The sequence below is a fragment of the Carcharodon carcharias genome, chromosome 12 (assembly GCF_017639515.1).
Source record: "Carcharodon carcharias isolate sCarCar2 chromosome 12, sCarCar2.pri, whole genome shotgun sequence".
Taxonomy (NCBI): domain Eukaryota; kingdom Metazoa; phylum Chordata; class Chondrichthyes; order Lamniformes; family Lamnidae; genus Carcharodon; species Carcharodon carcharias.
The window spans coordinates 104,101,160-104,117,210 of record NC_054478.1 but is presented as its reverse complement, the minus strand read 5'-3'; the positions used below and the strand labels follow the sequence as shown (position 1 = coordinate 104,117,210).

The following is a 16,051-nucleotide window of genomic DNA, read 5'->3' as shown; positions in this document are numbered from 1 at the left end:
TCAAACTTCTGCCAAAATTACTCAGATGTCACTCCCCACCACCCCCACCCCTGGGGGTTCCTGAGCTAACAGGGGACAAATATTTTGTGAATAAGGGGAAAATGCAGCATCTGTCAACTGGAGTTTATTACCATTTTGACATCAATCTTAACAAAGCTTATTCCCAGGAACTCCAGGACCTGTGTACCATCGTGCGAATTGAGCAGACTGCAATCTTATTCTGTACCACTAGCCCTCTCTTACTTCAAGATAGCCATCTGAAGGTGTTTTTGATGGGGATGGAGGAAGACAAGTTACGCATTTTACCAGAGGAGTACCTTGTGTTTCCCAGTGTGATCAAATCTTGATGATTAGCACAATCTAGCGCCAATTATCTTTAATTCAAACTTAATCCCCATTGTCAAATGGGTTCCGCATTAAATTTACGAGTCCTTAACAAAGGCTGAGCTGTGTGCTCCAGTTTAGCATTGACCTGACCTGTGTAGTAGCAACCTTGAGCCCAGACCCCCAAGAGCACAAGCCCCAGTATTTTTGCACCACCTTTCCCTGGCCTTACTGTTGGCACAGAATTACATCCAGTATCACACTGATAGAGATGTTTTTCATGCAAATTAACATTCACAAACATCTGCAAATTTAGTTCAATTTTGACATAGAGCCCGGGGACCATAATATGACAAGCTCAGCAGTGCTTACTATTTACATGATTGTCAATGAGCAAGAAAGCAACAGTGCTGATATACAATCCCACACAACAGAAAGCCCTAGACTGACAGAGTAAACTATATGAGATGCATTTTATCTGGTGACTTAATTTAATTGCCTTATTGATATAAAAAAACACATTACATTCATTGTTGAACTATATTTGACTTGTGCCCTCGCCGTCTACTATTTGAATATTTCTTGTTCCTGATTCATAATTTTATTTGCTGCATTTATTATGGGCAAAACTCCTTTTCACCTTGCTATAATGTTCTTTTTCCTTTGCCTTCGATTCCTTTTTACCTCTTTCTCTTTTTAGGCTGAACTGAATTACATTGTGATTATTGATCCCAATTAAGGGATTAGTATTCCCCTAATTTTAGGTTGCCTCCATGTTCCACTTCATTATTCAAGCCAGGTTAATTGGTGCTTCCTTCCTTGTTGGAGTAGCAACTTATTGACTGAGGAAACAGTGCTGAACACATTGTAAAAACACTCCACAAAAATGTTTTCTATCCAAGTCCATTTTTGGACAAGTTAAACAATACTGTATATGCACCTCTTAAATTTGCCGACAAATTTCATCCTCCGTTTCCATAACAAAGTTCCAAGCTGGTTGTATAACCTCCTGACAATGGGTCACCATAGATTAAAGAGATATCCTTATCTAACTGAACTAATGGAAACTGATTACCGCAAACTAAATAGCCAAGGACTAAGTGAATCTCTGCACATTCCTAGATCATTAGAATTGACAAGCAATATGCCAAAATTATTTCAAACTTTTCAAAATGGAACGACCCACAACTTTTAAATGAATGCAATAACTTCATGATTGATTGTGTTTTCCCTGAAAGTTGATTTAAAAAATTCAACACTCGAGCAAAACCCATGGTGCAGTAGTTTGTACTATAGGAGATCTTGCTTCTCTTGTTGTGTAAACATCTACAGTGAGAGATGGTGGCGCAGTGGTAGTGTCACTGGGCTAGTAATCTAGAGGCCCAGGCTAATGTTCTGGAGACATGGATTCAAATCCCATGGAATTAATAAATCTGGAATATAAAGCTAGTCTTGGTGATGGTTACCATGACAATCGTCATCAATTGTTGTAAAAACCTCAATGCTAAATCTACCAGCAGGATACTTACTTGAGGTCTATGCATTTGATATCAATCTCAAATGGATCCCACCAAGAAACACAGGAAATGATGTTGCATGTTCATTGAGATTGAGTTCTACTATTGGATAAATGATGTGTCTAACTGGACTCTGGCACAGTTACTTTATGAATCTCAAGATTTGTGGTATACAAGATACATTTTAAATGGCCTGCATTTTGTGTTGTAAATAATGGTAAGGTTAGCGGTGCTCATTTTTATTTTGGAATAATGTCTTTTAGGGAAGGAAATCTGCTGGTCTTACCCTGCCTGGCCTACATGTGACTCTTAACTGCTCCTGAAATGACCTAGCAAGCCACTTGGTTCAAGGGCAGTTAGGGATGGGCAAGAAATGTTGGCTTTTCCAGTGACGTCCACAATCCATGAAAGAATAAATCACATGCAGATGTATTCTAATTGCTAATGTGAGCAAAAAAGTTTGTAATTACTGGAAATCAAAAATAGAAACAGAAAATTTTGGAGCACTTTAGCCAGTTTTGGAAAAGAATAATAATGGGATCATTCTGGGTAGGACCTCTGTAACTGTTTGAGAGCTGCCAATGATAAGATGTTCTCTTCAAAATACACTGTCATCCATAGATTCCATGCAAATATCTAGACAGGTTTTCATTCATTATATGTTGAACTCAGCAGTTAATAGTTCCACAGAACTATAGTACAAGTAATTCAGAGGAAAGTAAATTAATAGTTGTTTTATTTATTGTCAAGGAGGATCTACTGCTGATAGCTCTCTTCTTGGAAGGGATACTTGCTTGAGGCCTATGTATTTGCTTAAGGCATATGCATTTGATATTAATCTCAAATGGATCCCATCAAGAAATGCACATGATATAATGTTGCATGTGCATCGGGACTGGATTCTACAATTGGATAAATGATGTACCTGACCGGATCTGGCATAGTTTCTTTAAATTTCAAGATTTGTGAGGTATACGATGCATTTTAAATGGCCTGCATTTTGTGTTGAGAATAATGATAAGGTTAATAGTGCTCATTTTTATGATGGAGTAAATTGGACACCACCTTCCGTAGTCCATAATTATGCAGTTAAACTTGGAAATTTGCATGTTCCTGTCCAAGATACTACGCTCCTCTACAGGCTGTAGCGTCCCCAGTACCTTGCTGGTAGATTTAGCATTGAAACTGATGTAAGGGCAAGAGGTTGCTGTACTTACCCAAAGTTAGGTAGGGGAAGTATGTTGTGAAGAGGACATGAGGTTGCAAATGGATATAGATAGGTTGACTGAGTGAGCAAAGATCTGGCAAATGGAGTTTAATGTGGGAAAATGTGAAGTTATTCACTCTGGCAGGAAGAACAAAAAAGCAGAGTATTACTTAAGTGGAGAACAGCTGCATAATTCTGAGGAGTGATCTAGGTGTTCTAGTACATGAGTCACAAAAAGTTAGTATGCAGAAACAGCAAGTAATTAAGAAGGCTAATGGAATGCTATCCTTTATTACAAGATGGTTTGAACATAAAAGGAGGTTATGCTTCAGTTATACAGGGCATTTGTGAAACTGCACCTCATATGGTGTGCAGTTTTGGTCTCCTTATTTAAAGAAGAATGTAAATGCATTGGAGGTGGTTCAAAGGAGGATTACTGGATTGATACCTGAAATGAGTGGGTTGTCTTATGATGAAAGGTTAGACAGGCTGGGCTTGTTTCCACTAGAGTTTAGAAGAGTGAAGGGTGACTTGATTGAAGTGTACAAGATCCTGAACAGCCTTGACAAGGTGGATGTTGAAAGGATGTTTCCTCTTGTGGGTGAGTCCAGAACTAGGGGGCAATGTTTTAAAATTAGGGGATGCCCTTTTCGGACAGGGATGAGGAGAACTTTTTTCTCCCAGAGGTATGTGTGACTTTGGAACTCTGCCTCAGAATGTAGTGGAGACAGGATCATTGAATATTTTTAAGGCAGAGGTAGAACAAAGAACAAAGAAAAGTACAGCACAGGAACAGGCCCTTCAGCCCTCCAAGCCTGCGCCGATCACATTGCCCGTCAACTAAAACATTATGCACTTCCGGGGTCTGTATTCCTCTTTTCCCATCCTATTCATGTACTTGTCAAGCTGCCTCTTAAACACCACTATCGTACCTGCTTCCACCACCTCCTCTGGCAGCCAATTCCAGAAACTCACTACCCTCTGCATAAAAAAAACTTGCCCCGCACATCACCTTTATAGTTTTCTCCTCTCATCTTAAATCTATGTCCCTTAGTAATTGACTCTTCCACCCTAGGAAAAAGCTTCTGACTATCTACTCTGTCCATGCCACTCATAATCTTGTAAACTTCTATCAAGTCGCCCCTCAATCTCCGTCGCTCTAGTAAGAACAATCCGAGTTTCACCAACCTCTCTTCATAGCTAATACCTCCAGACCAGGTAGCATCCTGGTAAACCTCCTCTGCACCCTCTCCAATGCCTCCATATCCTTCTGGTAATGTGGTGACCAGAATTGCACGCAATATTCCAAGTGTGGCCTAACCAAGGTTCTATACAGCTACAGCATGACTTCCCAGCTTTTATACTCAATACCCCTGCCAATGAAGGCAAGCATGCCATTTGCCTTCCTGACTACCTTATCCATCTGCGTTGCCACTTTCAGTGACCTGTGCACCTGTACACTCAGATCCCTCTGCCCGTCGATGCACTTAAGGGTTCTGCCATTTACTGTGTAATTCCTGCCTGTATTAGACCTTCAAAATGCGTTACCTTGCATTTGTCCGGATTAAACTCCATCTGCCATTTCTCTGCCCGAGTCTCCAACTGATCTATATCCCATTGTATCCTTTGACAATCCTCTTCACTATCTGCAACTCCTCCAACCTTGGTGTCGTCTGCAAACTTACTAATTAGCCCAGTTACATTTTCCTCCAAATCATTTATGTATATCACAAACAGCAAAGGTCCCAGCACTGATCCCTGCTGAACTCCACTAGTCACAGCTCTCCATTCAGAAAAGCACCCTTCCACTGCTACCCTCTGTCATCTATGACAAAGCCAATTCTGTATCCATCCTGCCAGCTCACCTCTGATCCTGTGCGACTTTACATTCTGTACCAGTCTGCCATGAGGGACCTTGTCAAAGGCCTTACTGAAATCCACATATATAACATCCACTGCCCTTCCATCGTCGATCATCTTTGTCATTTCCTCGAAAATCTCGATCAAGATAGTGAGGCACGACCTCCCCTTCACAAAACCATGCTGCCTTTCACTAATACGCCCATTTGCTTCCAAATGGTAGTAAATCCTGTCACGAAGAATCTTCTCCAATAATTTCCCTACCACTGACGTAAGGCTCACCGTCCTGTAATTTCCTGGATTATCCCTGCTACCCTTCTTAAACAATGGAACAACATTGGCCATTCTCCAGTCCTCTGGGACCTCACCCGTGGCCAGTGAGGATATAAAGATTTCTGTCAAGGCCCCAGCAATCTCCTCCCTTGCCTCCCTCAGTATTCTGGGGTAGATTCCATCTGGCCCTGGGGACTTATCCACCTTAATATTCTTCATGACGCCTAACACCTCTTTTTTGACCTCAATATGATCCAGGCTATCTACACAATCTTCCCTAGACAAATCAACCGCTAAGTCCTTCTCTTTGGTGAATATTGATTAGAAGTATTCATTCAGTATCTCTCCCATTTCTTCTGGCTCCACACACACATTCCCAACTCTGTCCCTGAGTGGGCCTATCCTTTCCCTGGCTACCCTCTTGCCCTTTACATATGTATAAAAGGCCTTGGGATTTTCCTTAATCCTGGTTGCCAGTGACTTTTCATGATCCCTTTTAGCCCTCCTGACTCCTTGCTTAAGTTTCTTCCTATTTTCTTTGTATTCTCCACGGGCTTCATCTGTTCCCAGCCTTCTAGCCCTTACGAATGCTTCCTTTTTCTTTTTGACTATTCTCACAATATCCTTCGTTATTCAAGGTTCCTGAAAATTGCCATGCTTATCCTTCATCCTGACAGGAACATGCCGGTCCTGAATTCTTATCAACTGACATTTGAAAGCCCCCCACATATCAGTTGTTAATTTGCCCTCAAACATTCGCCTCCAGTCTAAATTCCTCAGTTCCTGCCTAATATTGTTATAATTAGCCTTCTCCCAATTAAGCATCTTAACCCGAGGACTCCTGTTATCCTCATCTACCAGTACCTTGAAACATACTGAATTATGGTCACTTTTCCCGAAATGCTCTCCTACTGAAACTTTGACTACCTGGCCGGGTTCATTCCCTAATACCAGGTCCAGTATTGCCCCTTCCCTAGTTGGACTATCTACATATTGTCTCAGGAAGCCCTCCTGGATGCACCTTACAAATTCTGCACCATCCAAACCCCTAGCACTAAGTGATTCCCAGTCAATATAGGGAAAGTTAAAATCACCCACCACAACAACCCTATTACTCTTACATCTTTCCAAAATCTGCCTACATAACTGTTCCTCAATCTCCCGCCGGCAATTGGGAGGCCTATAGTAAACCCCCAACATTGTGACTGCACCCTTCCTAATAGGAGCTCTACCCATATTGCCTCGCTGCATGAGCCCAACGAGGTGTCTTCCTGTTGTACAGCTGTGATATTCCCCTTAACCAGCAGTGCAACTCCCCCACCTCTTCTACATCCCTCTCTATCCTGCCTGAAGCATCTAAATCCTGGATCGTTTACCTGCCAATCCTGTCCATCCTTCAACCAAGTCTCTGTGATAGCAATAACATCATAGTCCCAAGTACTAATCCAAGCTCTAAGCTCATCTGCCTTGCCTGTTATACTTCTTGCATTGAAACAAATGCATTTCAGAGCCCCCAGACCCACTGTGTTCAGTAATTTATCCCTGCCTGCCCTTTCTCTTAGTCCTACTAGCCATATTCACTGGTTCCCAGTCCTTTATTTCCCCTACTGACCTATTGCTCTGGTTCCAACCCCCCTGCCATACTAGTTTAAACCCTACCGAGTGACACTAGCAAACCTCGCAGCCAGGATATTGGTGCCCCTCCAGTTTAGATGCCACCCATTCTTCTTGTACAGGTCCTACCTGCCCCGGAAGAGATCCCAATGATCCAGATATCGGAAATGCTCCTTCCTACACCATCTGCTCAGCCACGTGTTCAGCTGCACTATCTTCCTATTTCTAGCCTCACTGGCACGTGGCACAGGGAGTAATCCTGAGATTACAACCCTAGAGGTCCTGTTTTTTAACTTTCTGCCTAACTCCCACTTCAGGACCTCGTTGCTTTTCCAGCCTATGTCATTAGTACCAATGTGTACCATGACCTCTGGCTGTTCTCCCTCCCCCTTCAGAATGTCCTGTACCCAATCAGAGACATCCTGGACCCTGGCACCAGGGAGACAACACACCATCCTGGTATCTCTTTCACGACCACAGAAGCGCCTATCTGAGCCCCTGACTATAGAGTCCCCTATGACAATTGCTCTTCTGTGCTTTGACCGCCCCCCCGGCCCCAGCTGAACAACAGAGACAGCCGTGGTGCCACTACTCTGACTACTGCTGTTGATTTCCCCTGATAGGCCATCCCCCCCAACAGTATCCAGAACGGTATACCTGTTACAGAGGGGGACAGCCACAGGGGATTTCTGCACTGACTGCCTGCCCCTTCTAGCAGTCACCCATCTATCTGGCTGTACCTTGGGTGTGACCACGCCTGCAAAACTCCTGTCAATGACGCTTTCCACCACCTGAATGCTCCTAAGTGCATCCAACTGCTGCTCCAACCGATCCATGCGGTCTGTGAGGAGCTGCAATTGGGTAGATAGATTCTTGTTAGACAAGGGAATCAAAGGTTATCGGTGTTAGATGGGAAAGTAGAAATGAAATATAAGAAGGTCGGCTACAATCTTATTGACTGGCAGTGGGTCTGGGGGCTCTGAAATGCATTTGTTTCAATGCAAGAAGTATAACAGGCAAGGCAGATGAGCTTAGAGCTTGGATTAGTACTTGGGACTCGAGGGGCCGAATGGTCTATGCCTGTTCCTATTTCTTATGTTCTTACCCCTAAATATGGCAGAAAAGCTTATTGGCGATGTATTCAGGGGCAAATGTACTTTTAATGGTTTGATAAGTTATAATTAGTGCCAAACAACTTCGCTGACAGTGAAAATTTAACTTTATAAATGTGGACCCAGATTTTTGCTGAGTTGGGACGATTCGAGACCCCTTTAAAAATGACCGGCAGGACCTGATTCTGTAACTCCCACACACATTCCCAATTTCTGGCAATTTTCAATGCCATTGGATAAGGGTGTGAGCAGTCATCCAACACGCAGCAAACCTGCCCTTGTCGGCTGCATTGCGGGAGTGGGAAAGTTAAACTCCCCCTTGGATTCTATAGAGTCAAGCTCCTTCAAGAAATGGAGATGGTTCACAGCCTCTCAAAGAAGGTGTGACCATGGGGCAGCCCCAGTTCCACGTGGGGAACTCCAAAAAAAGTCACTTACTCCTGGAATTAGTTCATTGACAGGCTTTGAGATACAAAAAAATTGTTCTTTCAGTTTCAATTGTTAGATGCTGTGTTGTAAGTTAGATGTGTTTTACTGCTGTGCTTGGGATCTCAGGTGTAATAAGCTAATTTAAATGTCCAAAGTCCTTTTAAAATGAAAAGAAAACCTTCAGCTGTCAGTTAGAGGTTTAAAAAAAAAAGCTCCAACCAGCTCATGGAGTTCTTTGATTGACAGGCTATCTGGTGTAGCTTAAAATGTTGCCATCTGTGTTTACAATTTCAGTAGGGTTCATTGTTCGTGAGCTGCAATGGTTTGTTATTATAGCTGAATCCATTATGAATGCTTGGTGGAGTTTCAAAAGGTCTAGAACCATTTATCTCAGCAGGAGGCAATATAGACATTTTGATTGACACCTTTGAGGGTATTAAAGGATTAGTTGGCTTTGATGTAGTTAGTGAAATAAATGTTTTTACAACAGATTTTAAAAATTCTTTCACGGGATGTGGGTGTTGCTGGCTGGGCCAGCATTTTTATTGCCCTTCCCTAAATGCTCTTGAGAAAGTGGTGGTGAGCTACCATCTTGAACCGCTGCAGACCCTGTGGTGTAGGTGCACCCACAGTGCAGTTAGGAGGGAATTCCAGGATTTTGACCCAGCAACAGTGAAGGAAGAGCGATATAGTTCAAAGTTAGGATGGTGTGTGGCTTGGAGACCAACTTGCAGGTGATGGTGTTCCATGCATCTCTGGCCCCTTTCCTTCGAGGTGGCAGAGGTCACGAGTTTGGTAGATGCTACCGAAGGAGACTTGGTGAGATGCTGCATTGTATCTTGCAGATGGTACACACTACTGCCACTGTGTGATGGTGGTGGAGGGAGTGGATGTTGAAAGTGGTGGATGGGGTGCCAATCAGGTTCTGTGCTTCTGTCTGGAATCCAATGCTTCCCCCTCAGGAGAAAGATGAAGAATCTCTTCTAGGTATAATGAGTTTTGATCTCTCTCTTTTGTGATAGTTCAGATTGGGGAACCAGCTCGCCTGCACTTCCTCTGTTTTCATTGATTACAAGAGGATTGTACAATGAGGTGCGTGATTCAACAGGCTGAGAGCAATTCTTTGGTTATGGAACTTTCCAGAAACTGTGATCAATCTTGTGGTCGGGTGACCTCTAGCAGCCATCTTGTGGTCCAGCAAAAGCCCATTTTAAAAATTGCAAAAAAGAGTAAAACTTGAAGTACACAGTTTTGATTCCTTTCATGTCCAATGGGCTTGATGCACATAATCCTTCCAAGTATACATGCGGTTGTTTATAGATATATCCAAAACTTTTTTTTTAGAATTGCAGCAGTAAGTCAAATAAGAAGCTTTAAATCTTCAAATATAATTTTATTGACATATAATCACTGCTGCGATAAAGGGTTTTAGTTTCAAATGTACAGTGTGTGATTGGTATTGAAATTAACTAACCTTTTAAGGTAATATGATTCCTTTTAATTCCTTCCAATCTTTTCTTCACCACATTAAATACATTTTCTCAGCAATTGCTCCTGGCTGGAACATTGTGCCCATTCAGACCACCTCAGTTACCATTGCATCTTTATTTCTAATATTATTGAATATTCAGATTTAAATTCAGTCTCTTAAGGCATTAGCATTCTAATATGTGATTAAGTTATTGGAGAAGTAAACTAAAGGAGGCTCAATGCTATGTGTATGCCACCTTTTATAGGTTGCCTTGAATAAGTTATTACAGTGATTGACGAGAGAAATAAGAAACTGCTGATTAACAGTCACAATAATGAAAAACAGGGGAAAGCTTCTGATGTAATGAAGGTAATTGCTTTAAATATTTGTGTCACTAAGTAACCAAATAATGAATCATATTTCTTCTTTTAGGTTGGATTACAGTGGCCCCTCTCGGGAGTTCTTCTTCCTAGTCTCCAGAGAACTCTTCAATCCATATTATGGCTTATTTGAATATTCTGCTAATGACACTTATACAGTGCAGATTAGCCCTATGTCTGCATTTGTAGACAACCACCATGAATGGTAAGCGCTTCTCTCAAGAAATCTTCAGGATTTATGAGTGATTTTTCAAGGTAAAAATGAGCCCCAAAACATTTTATTGATGCAATTGGAAGACACCGTCCCTTTAAATTATAACTCAAAATTTGCTGTGAAAATATATAAATTCTCTTTAATTGGCAAAATCAGTGGGAAATGGCTGAATTCTTCAGTACTGTCGGTGCTTGTGCATTGAATTGCATGAAGTTAGTTGTGTGAAAGTAGATTGAGGTGGAGGCTGCAAACACTCACTTGAGTGCCACATGTCCAATGGTAGTGGCTAAAAACTATGATGGACAGTAACAGAATGAAATTGGACTATATTTGGTTGTTTTTGTTAAGGGTCTGGTACTGGACTACACTTTTATTTCTCTGTAGACTGAAAACTGCATTTAGAGAACCATTTCAATTTATCTTGGCTTGCTATTTCTCAATCCCCTGCCCCTCAGCCTTGGCAAAAGTTGCTGACAAGGTCAGATTCTATTTCAAATTCTCCTGAAGCTGTTTAAATTTTTGTCCCTCATTGTGTCACTCCCAGTTAATTGTTCCTGTCTCTGTAATTCCACTTGTGTACAAATTTCATCTCTACTGTGATTCTCCCTTGAGCAGCTTGAACTTGTACCTGGAGTTGTTATTTATGCAATTGGGTTTAGAATGTTTGCATTTAAGATTCAGGCAGATTTTAAAGCAAAATTACAACTAACTTCAAAGACAAAAATTACCATACTAAATCAGAAAAGTGATAGGTATACTCTAGAACGTTGGATCAACTAAATTGGTTTTAAAAAAAAAATATTTCCATGGGTCTGAGAGCCATTTACAAGAGGGCAGAAATGTACTTTCCCGGAAGAACAATGTCAAGTTTTGTCAGAATTCTATTTTAACATAGAATCCATATTAGCTTTTTCAGAGGAAGTGGATAAATATTTTAAAGGGGTGTGGACATTGGAATTTCAGAGAGCCAGCACAGTACAATAACAGAATTGGTCTCCTTTTGAGCTGCAAAATTCTTTGATTCCAGAGGAGTGGGGGTCAGAAAATTGACACCTCTGGGGTTAAGTTCAAAAATCGGATATCTCTCTTTTGGAGTTAGTGGACTGGGTTTCATTCCAGGGTCCTGATCCTGTCCCCAGGCCAATTTCCAGGTTGAGAACCAGGAGATACTCGTGGTGGGCCACTGGAAGGAATTAAGTGACTGCCTCCCTGAGTTCTGTCCAATTAAGGACGGCAGGTGGACTCCCAAGGTTGGAGGATCAATAGGAGGATCAGAGGCAGGAGCTGCCAATGTAGGTAGGTGAAAGAAATGCTGCCTCAAGTTCAAGTCACCAACAATGAAAAGAAAAGTTTTTCATTGTGAAAAAGACCACATCTCCACCTCTTTTAAAGCTCTTGGGCAGGAATTTCCCCTCGTCAGACGGGTGCAGCGGGCAGGCGGGCCCCAATTAATGGCCAGCCAGCCTGAAACTTGTGCTAAGAGCCTCAGCGCCGCCAGGGTGGGGGCAGTAGGAACGCAAGCGCTGAAGTCTGCGCTTGCGCAGGGGAATGCTCACTGAAAGCTCCCTGAAGGCACAGAGCTGCCTCAAGGAGCTGAAGAATTTTAAAACGCAAAAAAACTTTTTACAAATGATATAAACATGTCCCCACATGTGACTCAGTCACATGAAGAGGAACATGTTAAAAATTATGTCAAAAAATTTTTATTTTTTTTTAGTAACTGTTGGAAACCTCATCCCACCCATGGATGAGGATTCGTAAAAAATGCAAAGGCCGCCTGGCCTATTTGCCCACCCGCCAACCAAATGGTTGAGCGGGCAGCGAAAAATACAAATTAATTACTTGTTTAAGGACCTTAATAGGCCGCTTAATTATTGGCGGGTGTGCTGCCACCTCACATGCGCACCCGCTGACCGATAGATCACGAGTGTGCGATGACGTCTGGACGCTCGCCTGACATCATCACGCACTATTTCACTCCCATTTGGGTTGGGTGTGCGTCCGCCCACGGGATGAAAAATTCTGCCCCTCGTATTTTTTATATCAATGCATTTATTTTTAATCTAAGACATCTGGAACAGAGAGCAAGAGAAACTTCTTTCCACAGTTCTGAGGTCGTGGAATTCACTTCCAAGTCTAACTGAGACAGTAACTATGTTAACCTTCAGTATTAGATTGGATAGGTGGATAAGGGAAAAGGAAAATGGGAACAGAGTGAATAGGCGTGATTAGGATAATTTTACTATATGAAGGTTAAACGCTGATGTATATTAGTTTGTACAAACAGCTTGTTTCCTTGTAACTTCTAAGCGTTTCTGTGCCCAGGTGGCTGCCTATCCGTTCCAAAATTTTAAAAAAGGAGCTGATTTAGGTGTCTTCTAATACTAAAAAGTTCACAAGAATTGTGAATGTTGTGAGCAGGTTTCTGTATATGCTTTTAAGAATGTATAGTAAAAGCATGGCTTTCCCTGCTTTAAGTAGTACTTTTCATTTACACTGCTCTAAAAGTAGGTCCTCGTACAGCTGCAGCACTTGAAGGATAGAAACACTGCCAGTAGCCACCAGATGGCACCGGAATACTACACTATTGAAAGCCTTTTGATTATAAAAGGAAATCCCAAGAGGGACAGAAGTGTTATGCTAAATGTAGACTGGGGTCAGAGTCACATTCTCTAATTTTCTGACAAGTGTGTAAGGTCAGTCTGAGAATCAGCAGTTTGTTTTTCCAAGGATAGTCAAGAATCAGAAGCCAATTTCTTTGAAGGTGAAGTTAAATGAATTTAAGACCATAGATTCTTGTATATAAATGCCCTGAATTTAAACGTGTTAATAATAATTAGTTAGTAAAAATTTATTTAAAATAGACAAATAACTAAGTTAAACCTCTTGTAAGACTCATAGTTTGGATCCAGGAAACTACAGGCCTGTTAACCTAACATCTGTCATAGGGAAAATGAAAGGATCTATTATTAAGGAGGTTATAGCAAGGAAGTTAGAAAATCTTGATGAGATCATGGTTTTGTGAAGGGGAAATTATGTTTGACTAATATTAGATGCCTTTGTGGAAGTAACAAGCAACATGGAGATGTAGTGTACTTCAATTTCCAAAAGACTTTAGATAAGATGCCAATTCAAAGCTTACTACACAACATAAGAGCTCATGGTGTAGGGGGGTAACATGTTAGCATGAATAGAGGATTGGTTAGATTACAGGAAGCAGAGAGTAGGGATAAATGGGTCATTTTTGGGTTGGCAAACTGTAACCAGTGGAATGCCACAGGGATCAGTGCTGGGGCCTCAACTATTTACAAACTATATCAATGACTTGGATGAAAGGGCCAAATGTATACTTGCTAAATTTGCTCATGACACAAGGATTGGTAGGAGAGTTAGTTATGAAGAAGACATAAAGAGTCCACAGAGAAATTTGGAGAGGTTAATTGAGTGGGCAAAAATTTGGCAGATGGAGCATACTGTAGAAAAATGTGAACTTGTCCACTGGCAGCATAAGTAGAAGAGCAGTAGATTATTTAAATGAAGAGAGATTATGGAACTCAGCAGTACAGAGGGATCTGGGTGTCCTGGTACATGACTTACAAAAGGTTAGCATGCAGGTGCAGCAAGTGATTTGGAAGGCAATTTGGTTGGCATTTATTACAAGGGGAATCGAAAATAAAAGTAGAGAAGTGTTGCTACAGTTGTGCAGGGCCTTAGTTAGGCCCCATCTGGAGTACCGTGTACAGTTTTTGTCTCCTTACTTAAGAAAGGATATAATTGCATTTGAAGCAGTTCAGAGAAGACTCAATCAGCTGATTCCTGGGATGAAGGAGTTATCTTATGAAGTACCCCTTAAAGTTTAGAAGAATGAGAGGTGATCTTATTGAAACATATAAAATCCTGAGAGGATTTGACAGTGTGGATGCTGAGCGGATGTTTCCCCTTATCGGAGAGACTAGAACTAGGGGACATAATTTAAAAATAAGGGGTATCCCATTTCAAAACAGAGATGAGAATTTTTTTCTCGAGGGTTGTTATTCTGTGGAATTTCCTTCTCCAGAGAACAGTGGAGGGAGGGTCATTGAATGTTTTTAAGGCTGAGTTAGATAGATTCCTGATTGACAAGGGAGTTAAAGGTTACAAGGGGTAGACAGGAAATTAGAGTTGAGGCCACAATCAGATCAGCCACGATCTTATCAAATGCCAGAGCAGGGGCTGAATAGCCTACTTCTGCTCTTAATTCTTGTGTTCTTGTGGATCCTTTTTGTGTTTTTCCCTCTGGTGTTATTTGCTATAATAAACTTTGGTGTTTTATTTAAGTGTTTACTTTCTTTCTCACTCATAAAATATTTGAATTGAGGTGAGGAAAATAAGAAAACATGGACATCAGTTTTCAGGTTAGTATGCAGATTATCCTTAGCCAGATCAGAAATGATTTAAGATGCTGCTTTATGTTAATTAAGAGCAGAGTTGCCAGTTGAGAGAGAAACCACCAAAGGTTTTCAAGCTTTTGCACACAAAACAGTATAAAAAGGTTAGTAAAAGAAAACCGGTAGCCTTTATACCACCAGTATCTGGTCCACAATTTGTACAAAGATTTCAAATACCATGCATTAAATGCTTTGTATTAAATGAAGTCTTGAAATGGACAGACAAATGTATCTGTGTGAAAAAGCCCTATGCTCGTTTGCCCTGTGTTTCTGTGGTCTCTGACCATCAAACGTATTTATAGGATAATGTTACTTTGGATCTCATCTTAAACAATAAATTTGCCCATTTCCCAGCTCCCTGATGTGCTTTCCAGAGATTCACTGAGGCAGATCCTCTTAATTGACAGCCTTGATAGTCTACAGCATCTGACATTATATCAATGATTGTCAGAGCCAAGTCAAAGAAGGCGGCAGTGGCAAGCTAGCCATGTGGGAAATAATTAATGAGGAGTCCTCTTGCCTCGCACAACTTCCAAAATTTAGAAAGTTAGCTGTGGAGAAAATGCAGTATTTTTTTTTTTGAAAAAGAATGCAAAATATTTTTTGCGCAACTAGAACAATTTCCGTTTGTAGATTCATGATGCTTGAATGAAAACATGTATGTGCCTAGGATTCCATGTTCCTGTGTAATACACAGGCAATCAAGGTGTTTTTTTAATTATATAAACTGAACAGACAATAAGTCAACAAACTTTCTGGTTAATAAATACCAGGAATGCATATTCAAGATTTGACTTTAGTTTTAGTAACCTGAAAATCTGAATAGTGACAAAACTAAAAACCTTGGTTTTGCCTGGCAATTCCCAGGCCTTCAGGGAACAAGAAAATGTATGGTAGTGTGGTCCAGTAATCCTGTGGTCTGGAGAAAATGTGAGTTCAAATCCCATTGTGGCAGTTTGAGAAGTTGAATCCAGTTTACATAAAAATAAAACCTGGTATCAGTAAAGATTACTGAGAGGCTGTCAAGATTGTTTTAAACTGGTTCACTTGTGTCTTGAGGGAAGGGAGTCTACTATTCTTAGCCAGTCTGACCTATATGCAGCTACAGTCACTCACCAGTGTGGTTGCCTTTTACCTGCCCATTGAATTGGCTGAGCCAGCAGGCTTACTGTCAAATTCTCAGGGTAGCTAGTGATGAGAAAGAAATGCCTGTCTTGATAACG

At 41.2% G+C, this 16,051-nt stretch overlaps 1 protein-coding gene across 6 annotated transcripts in view; it reads left to right on the top strand.

Moving 5' to 3' along the window:
- The window catches only part of LOC121284917 (E3 ubiquitin-protein ligase HECW2-like), a 398,529-nt gene that overhangs the window by 318,600 nt on the left and 63,878 nt on the right, over positions 1 to 16,051 (top strand). For all 6 annotated transcript variants that reach the window (XM_041200816.1, XM_041200817.1, XM_041200818.1 and 3 more), the window contains one exon: positions 10,240 to 10,392. In XM_041200816.1, the coding sequence (XP_041056750.1) occupies positions 10,240 to 10,392 (153 nt within the window). The remainder of the gene's footprint in view (positions 1 to 10,239; positions 10,393 to 16,051) is intronic.